General features: G+C 46.9%; 1 protein-coding gene across 1 annotated transcript in view; it reads right to left on the bottom strand.

The window, feature by feature from the left end:
- Nucleotides 1-698: 698 nt before the first annotated feature.
- Nucleotides 699-22868, bottom strand: part of ILRUN (inflammation and lipid regulator with UBA-like and NBR1-like domains) — a 138712-nt gene continuing 116542 nt past the window's right edge. Inside the window, exon 5 of the mRNA XM_038749356.1 lies at nucleotides 699-1117. Within this exon, the coding sequence (XP_038605284.1) occupies nucleotides 1082-1117 (36 nt within the window). The 3' untranslated portion in view covers nucleotides 699-1081. The remainder of the gene's footprint in view (nucleotides 1118-22868) is intronic.

Raw genomic sequence — 22868 nt, 5'->3', positions numbered from 1 at the left:
CTAGATTGCATTTAACTCATTGATAGCGCTTCCCTAAAGTAAGATCAACCTAGAAAAAAAATAATAAAGCAAATCGTGTTTCTGATTAGAGATGCGTTTGTCTAGGTGGGTGCGGGGGACAGACGGATCGAATGGGAACCTCTGCCGCTTCAACCCCGTCCCAAGAGAAGCCTCTTCTGCTTCTGAGAAATCCGGCCTTCGGAGGGGTTTCTGGAGACGAAGAGTCACAGAGAGATTGTAAACTCCTGGAGGGCAGAGACCGCTGTCTACCGACTCTACTGTGCTCTCCCAAGCGCTCAATGCAGGGTTCTGTCCACCGAAAGCACTCAATAAATACCACTGATTGATCGGCAGGGAGTCAGATTCAAAGGCCGAAGAGGAAAATCAACTGGAGATTGAATATGAGAGAGGGAGAAGGAGAAGGGAGGAGAAAAAGGAGAGCATCGAAGGTCAATCACTAAACAACCGATGCACTAAAACCATCATCTCAGGCCAGGGGCTGCTCGAACTTCACGTGAAACGGCAGACGTGCCGCTCACGGCAGTGACACACAAAACCCCCAGACCGACAACGCCTGCCTTCTCCAGAAGCAGCCAGCGCAACCGCCACTACGTTGCGTACAAATGCCCGCTGTCCCTTCAGTTTTTTTAAAAAAGAAAGGGAAACCTGCCCCACCCACCCCCACCCCACCCCGCAAAATTAACATTTCCTCAAAACTACAACTTCTCTGTAGGCAAAATAAGGTTTTCTTTTTTTGTTTTAAAAAGATGGCTTTTCTCTTTTCATAAACTGTCCCCAAACTACCGAATTTCTTGTGAGACTATCATCTAAAAAAAAAAAAAAAAAAGAAGAAGAAAAGAAAACTGTGGCTGTGTGGATTTCTTCTCCGTAGCTTAGAACAGCACTCCTGCAATTCAGCATTCACACATGCATACTGAGTTTGCTTGAAACCGGTCTGTTTCGCTTCCTCCTCTTCTTTTTCCAGGATGTCCACGCTGGGCCGTCTGGAATCCAGAAAGGCCCCTTTCCCTCCCCCCCAGAGCCAGTCCTCTGTTCGCGTCTCTTCTTGACGATACCCGTTTTAAGACTGTCCGAAGGGATAAGGGCCGTGGAACCCCTGGAAGAGAGTTGGAGATAATCAGTGATTTATGTTTTCCAAACGGGTAAAACACATCTTCTGACAGAGACCGGCACTTGGGCACCCTCGGACGAATCCGCCAGCTGTAGCCACATCCTTTCCTCCGTTTCCTCCCATTTCGTCGCGACACAATTACGGAGCCTCGCGACCGCTCTGAGTCGGAATTCCGGATCTCGTCCAGAACCGACTCCTCTGGATGCAGCCCTCCGGCTGGGACCTTGGTGCTTTTTCCTTCCCTGGCCTCACCTCTAGACCGTAAGCTCAAGGGCTTAGTACAGTGCTCTGCACACAGTAAGCGCTCAATAAATGCGATTGTCTGACTGTCAGCTAACTGTGGGCAGGGAATGCATCTGTAATATCGTTAGACTGCACTCTCCCAAGCGGTTAGTACAGTGCGTTCGATAAGTATGGCTGATTGTTGGCGTTTCCTGCCTCCTAGCCCCGTCATTCAATCAACTGTACCTATTGAGAGTTTGCTATGTGCAGAGCACTGTGCTAAGCGCCTAGAACAGTACAATTGTCAGCTGTGTGACTTTGGGCAAGTCACTTAACTTCCCTGGGCCTCAGTTACCTCATCTATAAAATGGGGATTAAGGCTGTGAGTCCCCCGTGGGACAACCTGATTGCCTTGTAACCTCTCCAGCGCTTAGAAGAGTGCTTTGCACATAGTAAGGGCTTAATAAATGCCATCATTATTCTTCTATTCATTCATTCATTCAATTGTATTTATTGAGCACTTACTGAGAGCAGAGCACTGTATTAAGCACTTGGGAAGTACAAGTTGACAACATATAGAGACTGTGAGCCCACTGTTGGGTAGGGACCGTCTCTATATGTTGCCAACTTGTACTTCCCAAGCGCTTAGTCCAGTGCTCTGCACACAGTAAGCGCTCAATAAATACGATTGATTGATTGATATAGAGACGGTCCCTACCCAACATTGGGCTCACAGTCTAGAAGGGGGAGACAGAGAACAAAACAAAACATATCAACAAAATAAAATAAATGGAATAAATATATACAAGTGAAATGGAATAAATATGTACAAGTGAAATAGAGTAATAAATACGTACAAACACATATACATATATATTTCTAGACTGTAAGCCTGCTGTTGGGTAGGGACCGTCTCTATATGTTGCCGACTTGTACTTCCCAAGCGCTTAGTACAGTGCTCTGCACACAGTAAGCGCTCAATAAATACGATTGAATGAATCAACACAACAGAACCAGCAGGCACGTTCCCTGCCCGTAGCAACCAGACAGAAACGCACCCCTTGGCTTCCTCAACGGACTTTTCTTCTACGAGCAAGATATTCGTATTCATATTCAATCGTACTTATTGGGCGCTTACTGTGCGCAGAGCACTGTACTAAGCGCTTGGGAAGTACACGTTGGCAACATATAGAGACGGTCCCTACCCAACAGCGGGCTCACAGTCTAGAGGAATAACGATGGCATTTATTAAGCGCTTACTAAGATGCACTGCCAGGCTCAGAGGCAGTTGCAGGGAACTCGTCAAGGGGTCAGAGTCAATCAATCAATCAATCAATCAATCAATCATATTTATTGAGCGCTTACTATGTGCAGAGCACTGTACTAAGCGCTTGGGAAGTACAAATTGGCAACACATAGAGACAGTCCCTACACTGTTTCCCTGCCCTCTGCGGCCAGAGAAGCAGCATGGTCTAACCATTAGAGCACAGGCCCAGGAGTCAGAAGGAGCTGGGTTCTAATCCTGGCTCCGGCCCTTGTCTTCTGCGTTATCCTGGGCAAGTTACCTCACTTCTCTGTGCCTTGGTTCCCTCATCTGTAAAATGGGGATAAAGACTGTGAGGCCCATGTGGGACATGGCCTGTGTCCAACCTGATTATCTTGTAATCTACCCCAGGGCACGGAACAGAGCTATGCCTGGCACATAATAGGTGCTTAACAAATACCATAAAAAATAAAATAAATAGAAAAACAGTTCAGTGAGGTTGGCAATAGGCTCCAGGATATTGAAAGCTGAGGTTTCTGTCGAGCACTTGGGAGCAGCAGAAATTTTCAAGGACAGATATTTTGGCCCCTGACGGAGGATTTTTTATTATCAAATGCCATCGAGTCGTTTCCGATTCAGAGCGGCTCTGTGGATATATTTTCTCCAGAACACCCTGTCTCCTGCCATAATCCGTAACCTTTCTTGTTATCGCTGTTACGGTCTCTATCCATCTAGCTGCTGGTCTGCCTCTTCCGCGTTTTCCCTGGTCTTTTCCTGGCACTCGTGCCTTCTCCATAAAATTAGTCCTCCTGATTTATTCATTCAACCGTATTTATGTGTCCAAAACATGCTAATCAAAGTCGAATCATTTGGCCTTCAAGTTATTAAACCATCCGCTCAGAACTAAGGTCAGAGGGGACCCTTTCTCAGAAACCTGGGTGTAGCTCTGAGGTTAGTGGCCTCGTTGAATGGGCCTTATAAACCCAAGGGTCACAGCTACTACTAACTTTACAGATCATGCCTCTGCATGGCAGCCCAATCAATTGTACTTATTGAGAACTTACTGTGTGCAGAGCACTGTACGAAGCACTTGGGCAAGTACAAACCCACTGAACTGGCAGACACGTTCCCGGCCCATGAATAGCTTACAGTCTAGGGAACTAACCGAAGAGAATAGTCTTACTTTGACATGCTTGGACTGGAGCTAGCCCCAGTTTGAAACATTGATTTCTCCCCCACCCCAAGAGGTCACCTTGAAAAGAAACAAATAAAAGGATTCAAGTTTTCAGTGACATGGCAAAAAAATCCTCTCCCCTGACCTCTCTCCTCTACAGTCTTTTATTTCCTCCTGCCTTCAAGACATCTCTTCTTGGGTGTCTTGCTGACGCCTCAAACTTAACAAGTCCAGAACAGAACTCCTCATCTCCCCACCCAAATCCTGTTCTCCTGACTTTCCCATCACTGTAGACAGCCCAGAACCTTGGCACTCTCCTCGACTCATCTTTCTCTTTCAGTCGCCAATTTTCAACGTCACCAAATCTTCTCAGTCGCACCTTCGCGACATGGCTAAAATCCACCCATTCCTCTCCATCCAAACTGCTCCTTTGATGATCCAAGCACTTTTATCATATGTCACCTTGACGACTGCATCATTCTCCTCGCTGACCTCCCAGCCTCCCAACTCTCCTCACTCCAGCCCGTACTTCGCTCTGCTGGCTGTCTCTAAAAAATCAATCAATCAATCATATTTATCGAGCACTTACTGTGTGCAGGGCACTGTACTAAGCGCTTGGGAAGTACAAGGTGGAACTTGTACCATTCAGTCCATGTTTCCCCACTCCTCAAGAACCTCCCGTGGTTGCCCATCCATCCCTGCATCAAACAGAAACTTCTGACCAGCAGATTTAAAGCGGTCTATCAGTTCACCCTCTCCTCTGTCACTGATTTCCAACTAAAACCCAGCGTACATGCTTTGTTCCTCCATCACCAATCTGCTCTCTGTACCTCAATCTCATCTATCTGGCCTCCTCCCCCTTGCCCGAGTCCTTCCTCTCCTTTCACATACAACAGACCACTACTCTTCCCCATTTTCAAAACCTTATCAGAATAACATCTCCTCCAAGCAGCCTTCCCTGATGAAGCCCCCATTTTCCCTGTTTCCTCTCCCTTCTGAGTCACACTTGCATTTGGATTTGTAATAATAAATAATAATGGCATTTATTAAGCGCTTACTACGTGCAAAGCACTGTTCTGAGCGCTGGGGAGGTTACAAGGTGATCAGGTTGTCCCAAGGGGCGCTCACTTAATAATCACCCAACCCTCAACCCCGCAGCATCTGTGTATACATACACAACTTTTTCATGTCTGCCTCTCCCTGTAGACTGTACGCTCTTTATGGACAGGGAACAAGTCTACAAACTCTGTTATACCGTACTCTCCCGAGAACTTAGTACAGTGCTCTGCATACAGTAAGTGCTCAATAAATACCACTGATTTACTGAAAAGATGGCAAGGGTGGGTTTTGTGCTCTCAAGGGCTTAAACCTGGGTTTAAACTAAACGTCTCCCGGCGCTCTGCATGCTAGGACCGTGTCAAGAAGGGAAAAGCCCTTAATTTGGGCAGTCTTTCCCTCCCTAGACAGTAAGCTCCTGGAGGGCAGGGATCTGGTCTACTGAAGTTATTGAACTGTACTCTCCCAAGCACTTGATGATGATGATGGCATTTATTAAGCGCTTACTATGTGCAAAGCACTGTTTTAAGCACTGGGGAGGTTACAAGGTGATCAGGTTGTCCCCTGGGGGGCTCACAGTCTTAATCCCCACTTTCCAGATGAGGTAACTGAGGCCCAGAGAATAATAATAATAATGTTGGTATTTGTTAAGCACTTACTATGTGCAAAGCACTGTTCTAAGCGCTGGGGTAGTTACAAGGTAATCAGGTTATCCCATGATGGGCTCACAGTCTTCATCCTCATTTTACAGATGAGGGAACTGAGGCCCAGGGAAGTGAAGTGACTTGCCCAAAGTCGCACAGCTGACAATTGGCGGAGTCAGGATTTGAACCCATGACCTCTGACTCTACAGCCCGGGCTGTTTCCACTGAGCCACGCTGCTTCTCTAGTAGTGTTCACTTAGTATCAAGTGACACTTGGCGTTCACTCAGACCGGAATGACACCAGGATTGGCTATGCGGCCATGCAAATCATTCATTCAATTGTATTTATTGAGCGCTTACTGTGTGCAGAGCACTGTACTAAGCGCTTGGGAAGTCCAAGTTGGCAACAGATAGAGCCGGTCCCTACCCAACAGCGGGCTCACAGTATGGAAGAGGGTGACGACAGACAACAAGCCGAGCGGCAGACTTTTCAGATGAACTGCCCAAATGATGGGCTTTTCCCTTCTCGACACTCTCCTAGCATGCAGAGCGCCGGAGCGGTTTACTCCTCCTTCACTTAGCACAGTGCTCTGCACCAAGGGAGCACTGTCTGACCGATCCTTTCTACCACTCATCCGTCAGACTCAGCCAATGGGATTTATTGAGCACTTACTGTGTGCAGAGCTAGGTACCTCTATTGTCAGCTGTGTGACTCCGGGCAAGTCACTTAACTTCTCTGTGCCTCGGTTCCCTCGTCTGTAAAATGGGGATGAAGACTGGGAGCCCCACGTGGGACAACCTGATCACCTTGTATCCCCCCCCAGCGCTTAGAACAGTGCTTTGCACATAGTAAGCGCTTAACAAATATCATTATTAGTATTGTAACCTCCCCAGCGCTTAGAACGGTGCTTTGCACATAGTAAGTGCTTAATAAATGCCATTATTATTATTATTATTAATGGTATCACTGCCTCATCCTCTAGCCAGCTCCCTCCACCTCGACACAAACTCCCCACCCCAGGACTGTTGCTTCTAGTAATAATGATTATGGTGCTTGTTAAGCCCTTCCTGAGTGCCAAGCGTTGTCCTAAGCGCTGGGGTAGATACAAGATAATCAGGTAGGACACCATCATCATCATCATCAATATTTATTGAGCGCTTACTGTGTGCAGAGCACTGTACTAAGCGCTTGGGAAGTCCAAGTTGGCAACATATAGAGACAGTCCCTACCCAACAGTGGGCTCAGAGTCTAAAAAACACAATCTGGAACAGTGCTTTGCACATAGTAAGCGCTTAATAAATGCCATCATTATTATTATTATTAATCCCCGTCCCTCATGGGGCTCTCCGTTTAGGTAGGAGGGAACATAATTTAATCTCCATTTTACAGATGTGAAGTGACTTGCTTAAGGTCACCCAGCAGACATGTGGAAGATCTAGGATCAGAACCCAAGTCCTTCTGAGTTCCAGACGCGGGGTCTTTCCACTAGGCCTCGCTGCTTTCTGCTATTGTGAGAAAGATTATTTTTTTTTCCCGATTTCCGACCGGAATGATGCCGGGATTGGCTATGCGGCCATGCAAACGTGGAGCGCTTAGAACAGTGCTTTGCACATAGTAAGCGCTTTACAAATACCACTATTATTATTATTAAGTAGAGCGGCAGACTTTTCAGATGAATTGTCCAAATTAACGGCTTCTCCCTTCTTGACACTGTCTTGCACATAGTAAGCGCTTAACAAATGCCATTATTATTATTATTATTATTATTATTATTAGCATGCAGAGCGCCTGGAGAGGTTTAGTTTAAACCCAGGTTTAGAGAAATAATGCCGGGAAGAGATCATGAGAAGAAAATGCTCGGAGCAAGATAACATGTATTGGCTATCAAAGGCCTTTTCCCTCGCACCAAGTGCAGTGGCCTAATAATAATAATAATGATAGCATTTATTAGGCGCTTACTATGTGCAAAGCACTGTTCTAAGCGCTGGGGAGGTTACAAGGTGATCAGGTTGTCCCACAGGGGGCTCACAGTCTTCATCCCCATTTTCCAGATGAGGTAACTGAGGCCCAGAGAAGGGAAGTGACCTGCCCAAAGTCACCCAGCTGGCAATTGGCGGAGCCGGGATTTGAACCCATGACCTCTGACTCCAAAGCCCGGGCTCTTTCCACTGAGCCACGCTGCTTCTCTAGTGGAAAGAGCACGGGCCGGGAGTCAGAGGGAGTCGTTGTCATCAAGTGTGTTTATTAGGCACTAAATAGGCGCAGAGCACTGTACTAAGCGCTTGGGAAAGTACAACCAAGTTGGCAGACACGTTCCCTGCCCACAACAAGTTTACAGTCCGGAGATGGAGACATTAATCTCAATAATTTAATAAAGATATATACATGCTGTGGGGTTGAGGGGGAGGCGAGTATCAACTGCCCAAACGTCACAGAGCCAAGTACGTAGATCAATCAATCAATCAATCAATCAATCGTATTTATTGAGCGCTTACTGTGTAGATGACGCAGAAGGGAGAGGGAGCCAGGGAAAAGCAGGTTTAATGGAGCAAGGCCTCTTTGGAGATGTGACCCAACGCATCAGCTGTGTGACCTTGGGTAAGTCACTTCACTTCTCTGGGCCTCAGCTGCCTCATCCGTAAAGTGGAGATTTAGACCGGGGGTCCCGTGTGGGAGACGGACTGAGACCAACCTGATTAGCCTGTATCTACTCCAGCGCTTAGTTCAGTGTCGGACACCTAGTAAGCTCCGAGAGAAGCAGCGTGGCTCAGTGGAAAGAGCACTGGCTCGGGAGTCAGAGGTCGTGGGTTCAAATCCCGGCGCCGCCGCTTGTCAGCTGGGTGACTTTGGGCAAGTCACTTCACTTCTCTGGACCTCGGTTTCTGTAGAATGGGGGTGAAGACTGGGAGCCCCCCGTGGGACAACCTGATCACCTTGTATCCTCCCCAGCACTTAGAATGGTGCTTTGCACATAACAGGTGCTTAAAAAATGCCATTATTATTATTATTATTAGTATGCTCAGAGTGTACACTGCCCTGGAGATCCTCAAGGAGTTTCAATTCAACTCCATTATTATTATTATTATTAGTACGCTTAGAGTGTACACTGCCCTGGAGATCCTCAAGGAGTTTCAATTCAACTCCATTATTATTATTATTATTAGTACGCTTAGAGTGTACACTGCCCTGGAGATCCTCAAGGAGTTTCAATTCAACTCCATTATTATTATTATTATTAGTACGCTTAGAGTGTACACTGCCCTGGAGATCCTCAAGAAGTTTCAACTCCGCGATGTCTCACAGGGAGGTAGGCCTCGCCAACTTGCCGGACGAGGAAACGGAAGCAGAGATTCACCTATTTGACTAAAGACGCGTAGCTCATCCATCACCTGGTGACAGAAAAGGAAGCTTTTCCACCATTTCCACCGCAAAGCTCCCGCCTTGGGCCACTCTGCTTCCATGGTACTTGCCTAATATACATCACACGTCGTCCTTGATCCCCTGTTTGCCCTTTGGGGAGAGAAATGCCAATATAATTCCCTTTCATCGGGTGGGGAATGGCAGCTGCGGGCGTGGAGGTGTTGAAGGGCCAGTTATCGATGCAGAAAGGTCAACTGCGGTGCGAATCTCACCGCGTTTTGTTCCGCAGGAGCGGCTCTAGAACCCATCAATCGGTGAGATTTCCTGAGCACTTACTGTGTCCAGGGCACTGTACTAAGCGCTTGGGAGAGGACGATCCGGTAGACATGATCTCTGCCCTCAAGGAGCTTAGACTGTGAGCCCACTGTTGGGTAGGGACCGTCTCTATATGTTGCCAACTTGGACTTCCCAAGCGCTTAGTACAGTGCTCTGCACACAGTAAGCACTCAATAAATACGATTGATTGATTGATTGATTGATTGATTGAATGCCCTCCCTGCCCACATCCGCCAAGCTAGCTCTCTTCCTCCCTTCAAGGCCCTACCGAGAGCTCACCTCCTCCAGGAGGCCTTCCCACACTAAGCCCCCTCCTTCCTCCTCCTCTACATCCCCCCGCCTTACCACCTTCCCCTCCCCACAGCACCTGTATATATGTATATACACTTGTACATATTTATTACTCTATTTATTTATTTTACTTGTACATATTTATTCTACTTATTTTGTTAATATGTTTTGTTTTGTTGTCCGTCTCCCCCTTCTAGACTGTGAGCCCGCTGTTGGGTAGGAACCGTCTCTATATGTTGCCAACTTGGAGTTCCGAAGCGCTTAGTACAGTGCTCTGCACACAGTAAGCGCTCAATAAATACGACTGAATGAATGAATGAATGAAAGGGACGTCCCCTTCATCCTAGTTAAACCTGGGAAGGAGGCGAGGGGGAGAGGAAGACCACACTCCCAATCATTCTCGACATGGTCGGTCCCCCTCATCCCCCTACCATTTCGCGAGCACAACCCTCTCGTGGTGCGTCCAGCTCCGGTTTTCAAAACACGGGTCGGGCCCCGCCATGCATCCAGCGCTTAGAACAGTGCTTGGCACATAGTAAGCGCTTAATAGATCCCATCGTTATTATCCTGCCAACAGCTCGGACGACAGAGGACCTGGTCACGGAGGGGCAACCCACACATGCCGCTCCCGGAGGACTGTGAGCCCACTGTTGGGTAGGGACCGTCTCTATATGTTGCCAACTTGTACTTCCCAAGTGCTTAGCAATAATAATAATAATAATAATAATAATAATAATGGCATTTATTAAGCGCTTACTATGTGCAAAGCACTGTTCTAAGCGCTGGGGAGGTTACAAGGTGTAGTCTATATACAGTGCCAAGCCTTTATATATACAGTGCTCTGTACACAGTAAGCGCTCAATAAATACGATTGATTGATTGATTGATTGACTACCCCCTAAAACTACAAGTTACGGGGCATTTCCCCCGCACCGCAAACCGTTCCGATTTAAAGCCACTGAAATCATGATTCCTAGAACGTCATCACGATCAAGTTCTGCCTTTTTTCCCAAAGTAAAGGTACTGCTGAAGCTACATTTTGAGGCAAAAACTTGATTCGCCCCAGATATACTTGTTTGTTGTCTGCCTCCCCCTTCTAGACTGTGAGCCCGCTGTTGGGTAGGGACCGTCTCTCTATGTTGCCGACTTGGACTTCCCAAGCGCTTAGTACAGTGCTCTGCACACAGTAAGCGCTCCATAAATACGATTGAATGAATGAATATCCGGCACCTGGACTCCTGAAATCAAATCCTCCCGGACCAGCCCTCAATCAATCGTATTTATTGAGCGCTTACTGTGTGCACAGCACTGGACTAAGCGCTTGGGAAGGACAAGTTGGCAACATATAGAGACGGTCCCTACCCAACAGCGGGCTCACAGTCTAAAAGAACTAGCACTTATCGGGGCGAATCACCAAAAGCAATTAAATCCACGATTTGCTTTTGTGGTTATCGCGTCGGAGGCATGTAAATAGTATGGTAGCTTACATGTTACCTGCGTGGTAGAGTACAAAGACTCATTCACACGGAGTGATTTGGCACCCAATTATCTTATCTGGGTTTTCCACAGCTGTTTGGCACCCTGGCTGGAACGCTGGGTTCCAAATTCCCAATATCGTCTTTCCAAAAGCCACGTGGGGCGAAAACCGTCTCCGCAGAAGGAAATGGAAGACCAAGGTAACGTGGGAACGGAAATACGTGAATTTAGCCATGAGTTCAGCAGGGGACAGGTCGGCTGATTCTGTTGTACTCTCTCAAATGCTTAGTACAGTGCTCTGCGCGTAGTAAGGGCTCAATAAATACCATTAAACTGACAAAAATTCTAGACTTCTAGACCGTGAGCCCACTGTTGGGTAGGGACCGTCTCTATAGGTTGCCAACTTGTACTTCCCAAGCGCTTAGTCCAGTGCTCTGCACACAGCAAGCGCTCAATAAATACAATTGAATGCATGAATCATCATCATCATCATCAACAGTATTTCTTGAGCGCTTACTGTGTGCAGAGCACTGTACTAAGCGCCTGGGAAGTACAAGTTGGCAACATATAGAGACGGTCCCTACCCAGCAGTGAAAAATTACCTTCAGAAATTGTTTCTCCTTCACCTATATCTTAATGCAACCACGAAGAAGTAACATGGTCTAGTGGAAAGAGACCGGGCCTGAGGGACAGAGGACCTGGGTTCTAATTCTGACTCTGCCATGTGTCTGCTGTGTGGTAATAATGATGGCATTTGTTAAGCGCTTACTATGTGCCAAGCACTGTTCTAAGCGCTGGGGTAGATTCAAGGTAGTCAGGTTGTCCCACGTGGGCCTCACAGTCCTCATCCCCATTTTACAGATGAGGGAACTGAGGCACAGAGAAGTGAAGTGAGTTGCCCAAAGTCACACAGCTGACATGTGACGGAGCTGGGATTAGAACCCAAGACCTCTGACTCCAAAGCCCGGGCTCTTACCACTAAGCCACGCCGCCTCTCTGATCTTCGACAAGTCACTTCGCTGGGCCTCAACTTCCTCATCTGTAAAATGGCGGTTAAATCCTACTCCCTCCTACTTCAACTGTGAGCCCCAAGAGTCCGTGATCTTGTATAATGATAATAATAATTATTATTATGGCATTTTTTAAGTGCTTACTATTTGCCAAGCACTGTTCTAAGCGCTGGGGTAGATTCAAGGTAGTCAGGTTGTCCCACGTGGGCCTCACGGTCCTCATCCCCATTTTACAGATGAGGGAACTGAGGCACAGAGAAGTGAAGTGAGTTGCCCAAAGTCACCCAGCTGACATGTGACGGAGCTGGGATTAGAACCCAAGACCTCTGACTCCAAAGCCCGGGCTCTTACCACTAAGCCACGCCGCCTCTCTGATCTTCGACAAGTCACTTCGCTGGGCCTCAACTTCCTCATCTGTAAAATGGCGGTTAAATCCTACTCCCTCCTACTTCAACTGTGAGCCCCAAGAGTCCGTGATCTTGTATAATGATAATAATAATTATTATTATGGCATTTTTTAAGTGCTTACTATTTGCCAAGCACTGTTCTAAGCGCTGGGGTAGATTCAAGGTACTCAGGTTGTCCCACGTGGGCCTCACGGTCCTCATCCCCATTTTACAGATGAGGGAACTGAGGCACAGAGAAGTGAAGCGAGTTGCCCAAAGTCACACAGCTGACATGTGACGGAGCTGGGATTAGAACCCAAGACCTCTGACTCCAAAGCCCGGGCTCTTACCACTAAGCCACGCCGCCTCTCTGATCTTCGACAAGTCACTTCGCTGGGCCTCAACTTCCTCATCTGTAAAATGGCGGTTAAATCCTACTCCCTCCTACTTCAACTGTGAGCCCCAAGCGTCCGTGATCTTGTATAATGATAATAATAATTATTATTATGGCATTTTTTAAGTGCTTACTATTTGCCAAGCACTGTTCTAAGCGCTGGGGTAGATTCAAGGTACTCAGGTTGTCCCACGTGGGCCTCACGGTCTTCATCCCCATTTTACAGATGAGGGAACTGAGGCACAGAGAAGTGAAGCGAGTTGCCCAAAGTCACACAGCTGACATGTGACGGAGCTGGGATTAGAACCCAAGACCTCTGACTCCAAAGCCCGGGCTCTTACCACTAAGCCACGCCGCCTCTCTGATCTTCGACAAGTCACTTCGCTGGGCCTCAACTTCCTCATCTGTAAAATGGCGGTTAAATCCTACTCCCTCCTACTTCAACTGTGAGCCCCAAGCGTCCGTGATCTTGTATAATGATAATAATAATTATTATTATGGCATTTTTTAAGTGCTTACTATTTGCCAAGCACTGTTCTAAGCGCTGGGGTAGATTCAAGGTACTCAGGTTGTCCCACGTGGGCCTCACGGTCTTCATCCCCATTTTACAGATGAGGGAACTGAGGCACAGAGAAGTGAAGCGAGTTGCCCAAAGTCACACAGCTGACATGTGACGGAGCTGGGATTAGAACCCAAGACCTCTGACTCCAAAGCCCGGGCTCTTACCACTAAGCCACGCCGCCTCTCTGATCTCCGACAAGTCACTTCGCTGGGCCTCAACTTCCTCATCTGTAAAATGGCGGTTAAATCCTACTCCCTCCTACTTCAACTGTGAGCCCCAAGCGTCCGTGATCTTGTATAATGATAATAATAATTATTATTATGGCATTTTTTAAGTGCTTACTATTTGCCAAGCACTGTTCTAAGCGCTGGGGTAGATTCAAGGTACTCAGGTTGTCCCACGTGGGCCTCACGGTCTTCATCCCCATTTTACAGATGAGGGAACTGAGGCACAGAGAAGTGAAGTGAGTTGCCCAAAGTCACACAGCTGACATGTGACGGAGCTGGGATTAGAACCCAAGACCTCTGACTCCAAAGCCCGGGCTCTTACCACTAAGCCACGCCGCCTCTCTGATCTTGGACAAGTCACTTCGCTGGGCCTCAACTTCCTCATCTGTAAAATGGTGGTTAAATCCTACTCCCTCCTACTTCAACTATGAGCCCCAAGCGTCCGTGATCTTGTATAATGATAATAATAATTATTATTATGGCATTTGTTAAGTGCTTACTATTTGCCAAGCATTGTTCTAAGCGCTGGGGTAGATTCAAGGTACTCAGGTTGTCCCATGTGGGCCTCACGGTCTTCATCCCCATTTTACAGATGAGGGAACTGAGGCACAAAGGAGTGAAGTGACTTGCCCAAAGTCACACAGCTGACACGTGAGGGAGCTGGGATTAGAACCCAAGACCTCTGACTCCAAAGCCCGGGCTCTTACCACTAAGCCACGTTGCCTCTCTGATATTGGACAAGTCACTTCGCTGGGCCTCAACTTCCTCATCTGTAAAATGGTGGTTAAATCCTACTCCCTCCTACTTCAACTGTGAGCCCCAAGCGTCCGTGATCTTGTATAATGATAATAATAATAATTATTATGGCATTTGTTAAGTGCTTACTATTTGACAAGCATTGTTCTAAGCGCTGGGGTAGACACAAGGTAATCAGATTGTCCCATGTGGGGCTCACGGTCTTAATCCCCATTTTACAGGTGAGGTAACTGAGGCACAGAGAAATTAAGTGGCTTGCCCAAGTCCACGCAGTAGACAGGTGGTAGAGGCACGATTAGAACTCACATCCTCTGACTCCCAAGCCTGTGCTCTTTCCGCTAACCCACACTGCTTCTCTTGTACAATAATAATGATGGTATTAAGTGCTTACTATGTGCAAAGCACTGTTCTAAGCGCTGGGGGGATACAAGGCGATCAGGTTGTTCCACAGGGGGCTCACAATCTTAATCCCCATTTTCCAGATGAGGGAACTGAGGCCTAGAGAAGTGAAGTCAAGCGCTTAGTACAGTGCTCTGCACACAGTAAGTGCTCAATAAATACGATTGATTGATTGATTGAAGTGACTTGCCCAAAGTCACCCAGCTGACAGGTGGCGGAGTCGGGATTTGAACCCACGACCTCTGGCTCCAAAGCCCGGGCTCTTTCCACTGAGCCACGCTGCTTCTACCCCAATGCTTAATACAGTGCCTGGCACACAGTAAGTGGTTAACGTATATATGTATATATGTATGTATATATGTATATATGTTTGTACATATTTTTTACTCTATTTAATTTATTTGTACATATCTATTCTATTCATTTTATTTTGTTAGTATGTTTGGTTTTGTTCTCTGTCTCCCCCTTTTAGACTGTGAGCCCACTATTGGGTAGGGACTGTCTCTATATGTTGCCAATTTGTACTTCCCAAGCGCTTAGTACAGTGCTCTGCACATAGTAAGCGCTCAATAAATACGATTGATGATGATGATGATGATGATGAGTATCATTTGGACAAAAAACAAAAGTCATTGTTGCCCTGATCAATTTGTTCCGGAACCAGATGGATTCAAATTACTGGACACCGATCGGATTTTACAACTGGGGGCTTTTCCTCCCGCCTCTTAATAATGATGGCATTTATTAAGCGCTTACTATGTGCGAAGCACTGTTCTAAGCACTGGGGGGGACACAAGGTCATGAGGTTGTCCCACGTGGGGCTCCCAGTCTTCACCCCCATTTTCCAGATGAGGGAACTGAGGCCCAGAGAAGTGACGCGCCCAAAGTCACCCAGCTGACAGGTGGCGGAGCAGGGATTTGAACCCATGACCTCTGACTCCAAAGCCCGGGCTCTTTCCACTGAGCCACGCTGCTTCTACCCCACTGCTTAATACAGTGCCTGACACACAGTAAGTGGTTAACGAGTACCATTTGGACAAAAAACAAAAGTCACTGTTGCCCTGATCAATTAGTTCCGAAACCAGATGGATTCAAATTACTGGACACCGATCGGATTTTACAACTGGGGGCTTTTCCTCCCGCCTCTTAATAATGATGGCATTTATTAAGCGCTTACTATGTGCGAAGCACTGTTCTAAGCGCTGGGGGGGACACAAGGTCATGAGGTTGTCCCACGTGCGGCTCCCAGTCTTCATCCCCATTTTCCAGATGAGGGAACTGAGGCCCAGAGAAGTGACTTGCCCAAAGTCACCCAGCTGACAGGTGGCGGAGCCGGGATTTGAACCCACGACCTCTGACTCCAAAGCCCGGGTTCTTTTCCACTGAGCCACGCTGCTTCTCTTCTCAAAGCGGACTGTCCGTCACGACAAAACCACCACCACAAGGAAATTGTCACACACCTGTCTTTTATTTCGATTTTATTCATGCCTTGATTTAAAAGGGAAAAGAATCGCAGGGGTCGGTTGCGAGACGGGGGCCTTCCCTGGGACAGCTGCGCGATAACCCCAGTCTCTCGGCGTGCGCCGATCGCAGCATCGGATCATCATCATCATCAATCGGATTTATTGAGCGCTTACTGTGTGCAGAGCACTGTACTAAGCGCTTGGGAAGTACAAATTGGCAACATATAGAGACAGTCCCTACCCAACAGTGGGCTCACGAGTCCCCTCTCTTTTCCCGATCACTTCCTGGGCCGTTCCCGTTCGGCTCCGCCAGATTATCGGGCCCTCTTTTTTTTTCCCACCATGTATCCTAATGCAAACAGGGAAGAATCCGGTGTTTGGAAGTTTTTTTTGTCCCGGGCGTCCTACGCGGCCGCTCGGTGTTTAACGGCCTGGCCTGTGGGCCCGAGGGCTCTCCAGGCTCCCGGGGCGGATCGGCGACCCTTTCTCTATGCTGTTATTTTGGAAATTCCACATCATCATCATCATCATCATCATCATCATCATAATAATGTTGGTATTTGTTAAGCGCTTACTATGTGCCAAGCACTGTTCTAAGCGCTGGGGGACACACAAGGTAACCAAGGTTGTCCCACGTGGGGCTCACAGCCTTCACCCCCATTTTCCAGATGAGGGAACTGAGGCCCAGAGAAGTGACTTGCCCAAAGTCACCCAGCTGACAACAGTGCTTTGCACACAGTAATAATAATAATGGCATTTCTTAAGCGCTTACTATGTGCAAAGCACTGTTCTAAGCGCTGGGGAGGCTACAAGGTGATCAGCTTGTCCCACGTGGGGCTCATGGTCTTCATCCCCATTTTACAGATGAGGTAACTGAGGCACAGAGAAGTTAAGTGACTGGCCCGAAGTCGCACAGCTGACAATTGGCGGAGTAGGGATTCGAACCCATGACCTCTGACTCCAAAGCCCGTGCTCTTTCCACTGAGCCACGCTGCTTCTAGTAAGCACTTAATAAATGCCATAATTATTATTATTATTATTATTATTATTATTATTATTATTATTATGTGGTGGAGCTGGGATTCGAACCCATGACCTCCGACTCCCAAGCCTGGGCTCCTGCCGCATCGCTAGCTCCATTTCAAATCAGCGCAGAGACAAACTGAGCCTCCTCTATCAAGTAGCATGATGTAGTGGATGGAGTTTGGGTTTTAATCCCCACTCTGCTCTGCTCTGCTCTGCTCTGCTGTGTGACTTCGGGTAAGTCACTTCACTTCTCTGGGCCTCTCACCTTCGGTTTAAAATAAGGACTGAGACTGTGAGCCCCAGTTGGGACAAGAACGGGCTAACCCGATTTGTTTGTATTCACCGCAGTGTTTAATACAGTGCCTGGCGCCTAGTGCTCAACAAAGACCATCTTCAGAGCACTAATTCTCCTTCCCTACTTCCATGATAATAATAATAATAATAATAATAATAATAATAATAATAATAATAATAATAATAATAGTATTTTGTTAAGAGCTTACTATGTGCCAAGCACTGTTCTAAGCACTGGGGTAGATACAAGGTAATCAGGTTGCCCCACGTGGGGCTCACAGTCTTAAACCCCATTTTACAGATGAGGTAACTGAGGCAGAGGAGCTTACTATGTGCCAAACACCGTTCTAAGCACTGGGGTAGATACAAGGTGATCAGGTGGTCCCACGTGGGGCTCACAGTCTTAATACCCATTTTACAGATGAGGTAACTGAGGCAGAGGAGCTTACTATGTGCCAAACACCGTTCTAAGCACTGGGGTAGATACAAGGTGATCAGGTGGTCCCACGTGGGGCTCACAGTCTTAATCCCCATTTTACGGATGAGGTAACTGAGGCCCAGAGAAGTTAAGCGGCTTGCCCAAAAGTCACACAGTGGCGGAGCGGGAATTCGAACCCACAACCTCTGACTCCCAAGCCGATGATCTTGCCACTAGGCCATTCTGCTTCCCTACGGTTGTACCACAACCCAGCCCACACACCTTGCTTGTTTTCACGTCTGTCTCCCACCTCGTAGAGCGTGAGCCCGCTGTGGGCAGGGACTGTCTCTATTTGTTGCCAAATTGTTTCTTTCCAAGCGCTCAGCACAGTGCTCTGTACACAGTAAGCGCTCAATAAATTCGATTGAATGAACTAAGCACATCGAATCCCGGCTCTGCCGATTGCCAGCTGTGTGACCTTGGGCAAGTTGCCTCACTTCTCTGGGCCTCGGCCACCTCATCTGTCAAATGGGGATGAAGGCTGTGAGCCCTCCGTGGGACAACCTGATCACCTAATAACCTCCCCAGTGCTTAGAACAGTGCTTTGCACATAGTAAGCGCTTAATAAATGCTATCATTATTATTATTATTATTGTTATTATTATTATTCATCATCAATCGTATTTATTAAGCGCTTACTATGCACAGAGCACTGTACTAAGCGCTTGAATAATTAATTAATTAATTATTATTAATTAATTATTAATAACTATCAATATTATTAACATTAATAATTAATAATTAATTATTATTAATCCGTAGCCGTGTTGTCTGGGTAGACGAAGTTCTCGTGAGAGGAAGAGTGTGGCTTCTTGCGGGGCCGGGCTCTGGGAGCCTCAGTCCTGGTCTCTTTGCCCTGCCCCGTGGCTCGGTGGAAGGGAAGACCCGGGTTCGAATCCTGCCTCCGCCACTTGTCTGCTGGGTGACCTTGGGCAAGTCACTCCCCTTCTCTGGGCCTCAGTTACCTCATCTGTGAAATGGGGATTGAGAGTGTGAGCCTCCTGTGGGACAGGGACTGTATCCAACCCGATTTGCTTGTATCCACCCCAGCCCTTAGTACGCCTAGTGAGCGCTTAACAAATACCACAATTATTAAGAGAAACATTCATTCATTCATTCAATCGTATTTATTAAGCGCTTACTGTGTGCAGAGCACTGTACTAAGCGCTTGGGAAGTACAAGTTGGCCACATATAGAGACGGTCCCTACCCAACAGTGGGCTCACAGTCTAGAGGTCGAGAAACAGTCTAGAAACAGCGTGGCGTAGTGGCTAGAACATGGGCCCAGGAGTCAGAAGGACCTGGGTTCTAATTCTGGCTCTGCCACTCGCCTGCTGTGTGACCTTGGGCAAGTCACTTCACTTCTCCGTGCCTCAGTTCCCTCATCTGTCAAATGGGGATGAAAAATAATAATAATAATGATGGTATTTGTTAGGTGCTTGCTATGTGCAAAGCACTGTTCTAAGCGCCAGGGAGGTTACAAGGTGATCAGGTTGCCCCACGGGGGCTCACTGTCTTAATCCCCATTTTACAGATGAGGTAACTGAGGCCCAGAGAAGTTAAGTGACTTACCCAAAGTCACACAGCTGACAATTGGTGGAGCCGGGATTTGAACCCATGACCTCTGACTCCAAAGCCCGGGCTCTTTTCCACTGAGCCACGCTGCTTCTCTAAGACTGTGAACCCCATTTGAGACAGGAACTGTATCCAACCCAATGCGCTTGTATCCACCTCAGCGCTTAATACAGTGCCTGGCACACAGTAAGCAACACAGAGAAGCAGCATTCATTCATTCAATCGTATTTATTGAGCGCTTACTGTGTGCAGAGCACTGGACTAAGCGCTTGGAAAGTACAAGGCATAGTGGTTAGAGCACAGGCATGGGAGTCTGAAGGTCACGGATTCTAATCCCGGATGCGCCACTTTTCTGCTGTGTGACCTCGGGCAAGTCACTTCACTTCTCTGAGCCTCAGCTACCTCATCTGTAAAATGGGGAGTTAAGACTGTGAGCCCCACGTGAGGCGGGGACTGTGTCCAACCTGATTACCTTGTATCTGCCCCAGCACTTGGAACAGTGCTTGGCGTATAGTAAGTGCTTAACAAATACCATAATTTATTATAATTATTAATGAGTGCTTAAGAAATACTACAATTATTATTATTTATGCCCTCGCCAGCTTTTTCGGGAATAGAAAATTGCAACTGATTTCTCCAGCCCTGGTAGGAGCACTCGCCTCTAGACTGCAAGCTCGTGGTGGGCAGAGGATGTGTGTGTTATATGATTATACCGTACGCTCCCAAGGGCTTAACGCAGTGCTCTGCACACAGTCAGCGCTCAATAAGTACGACTTTTTGCCCATTGATGGTATTTATTGAGCCCTTACTATGTGCAGAGCACTGTACTAAGCATTTGAGAGAGTACAACAGAATTAGCCGACTTGTCCCCCGCTGAACTCATGGCTAAATTCACCGATTTCCGTTCCCATGTTACTTTGGTCTTCCATTTCCTTCTGCGGAGCCGGTTTTCGCCCCACGTGGCTTTTGTCTTTTATCATCATCATCAGTCGTATTTATTGAGCGCTTACTACGTGCAGAGCACTGTACTAAGCGCTTGGGAAGTACAAATTGGCAACATATAGAGACAGTCCCTACCGAACAGTGGGCTCACAGTCTAAAAGGGGGAGACAGAGAACAAAACCAAACGTACTAACAAAATAAAATAAATAGAACAGATATGTACAAGTAAAATAAATAAATAGAGTAATAAATCTGTACAAACATATATACAGGTGCTGTGGGGAAGGGAAGGAGGTAAGATGGTGGGGATGGAGAGGAGGCTGTGAGCCCACTGTTGGGTAGGGACTGTCTCTATATGTTGCCAACTTGGACTTCCCAAGCGCTTAGTACAGTGTTCCGCACACAGTAAGTGCTCAATAAATACGATTGATGATGATGATGACTGACTGGCTGACTATGCTGAGCTGAGAAGTAGAACCCCGGGGCTCGAGCGAGGTCTCGGGATTCATATTTATCTCGGCCCGGTCGGGCTCTACAAGGGGACAGCGGAGCTAATTTCTCATGAGGAGAATCCTTCCCCCGTCCAGTAGGTCCCCGGATCTGTAATTTCTACGGATTTTAGAGCAAGTTACACCGAAGTGGTCTTTGCAAGGCCAAATGACTCGACTTGGATTAGCCTGCTTCGGACGCGTGATCAGGAGGACTCATAAGCGCTTAGTACGGTGCTCTTTTAGACTGTGAGCCCACTGTTGGGTAGGGACCGTCTCTAGATGTTGCCAACTTCTACTTCCCAAGCGCTTAGTACAGTGCTCTGCACACAGTAAGTGCTCAATAAATACGATTGAATGAATATTATGTATATCATTATATATTGAATATTATTATTATTTTTATTGTGTGTTTCCCCTCTTGCCAGACATTAAGGGTTCAGCTTCTACCTGGTGGAAAGCAACCAAGTTTTTGAAGGACAGAAAGGACTCTCCTACTTCATTCAGTCATTCAGTCAGTCGCTCAATACATACGATTGATTGACTGATTGCTCTGCACACAGTAAGCGCTCAATAAATACGATTGATTGATTGATTGGTTCTCTGGAGAAGACACTAAGGCTAGGAAAAGTCCAGGGAAAACGCGGAAGAGGCAGACCGTCAGCTAGATGGATAGAGACCATAACAATGATAACAGAAGAACCATTAGGACGACCACCTCTTACCTCCTTCCCTTCCCCACAGCACCTGTATATATGTTTGTACAGATTTATTACTCTATTTATTTATTTTACTTGTACATAGCTACTCTATTTATTTTATTTTGTTAATATGTTTGGTTTTGTTCTGTCTCCCCCTTCTAGACCGTGAGCCCACTGTTGGGCAGGGACCGTCTCTATATGTTGCCAACTTGGACTTCCCAACTGCTTAGTACAGTGCTCTGCACACAGTAAGCGCTCAATAAATATGATTGATTGATTGATTGATTCTCTGGAGAAGACACTAAGGCTAGGAAAAGTCCAGGGAAAATGCAGAAGAGGCAGACCGTCAGCTAGATGGATAGAGACCATAACAATGATAACAGAAGAACCATTAGGACGACCACCTCTTACCTTCTTCCCTTCCCCACAGCACCTGTATATATGTTTGTACAGATTTATTACTCTATTTATTTATTTATTTTACTTGTACATAGCTATTCTATTTATTTTATTTTGTTAATATGTTTGGTTTTGTTCTCTGTCTCCCCCTTCTAGACCGTGAGCCCACTGTTGGGTAGGGACCGTCTCTATATGTTGTCAACTTGTACTTCCCAAGTGCTTAGTCCAGTGCTCTGCACACAGTAAGCGCTCAATAAATACGGTTGATTGATTGATTGATTAGAAAGGTTGCAGATTATGGCAGAGGACAGGACGTTCCGGAGAAAGTATATCCATGGAGTCGCTCTGAATCGGAAACAACTTGATGGCACTTAATAATTTAATAATAATGATAATCAATCGTATTTATTGAGCGCTTACTGTGTGCAGCGCACTGTACTAAGCGCTTGGGAAGTACAAGTTGGCAACATATAGAGACAGTCCCTACCCAACAGTGGGCTCACAGTCCACTAGATTGTCCACTCCTTGAGAGCAGGGTCATCATGTTTGTTCTTCTTAAGGTATTTGTTAAGTGCTTACTATATGCTTAGCACTGTTCAAAACACTAGGGTAGATCCAGCGCTTAGTACAGTGCCTGGCATATAATAAGCGCTTAACAAATAACATCATCACCACACGAGGTAATCAGGTCCCACATGGGGCTCACAGTCTGAATCCCCATTTTACAGCTGAGGAACCTGAGGCCCAGAGAAGTGAAGTGACTTGCCCAAGGTTACAAGCAGACAAGTGGCAGAGTCAGGATTAGAACCCAGT

Source organism: Tachyglossus aculeatus, chromosome 7 (genome assembly GCF_015852505.1).
Source record: "Tachyglossus aculeatus isolate mTacAcu1 chromosome 7, mTacAcu1.pri, whole genome shotgun sequence".
Taxonomy (NCBI): domain Eukaryota; kingdom Metazoa; phylum Chordata; class Mammalia; order Monotremata; family Tachyglossidae; genus Tachyglossus; species Tachyglossus aculeatus.
Note: the sequence above shows the minus strand (reverse complement) of the source record. Positions and strands in the feature narration are given on the sequence as shown.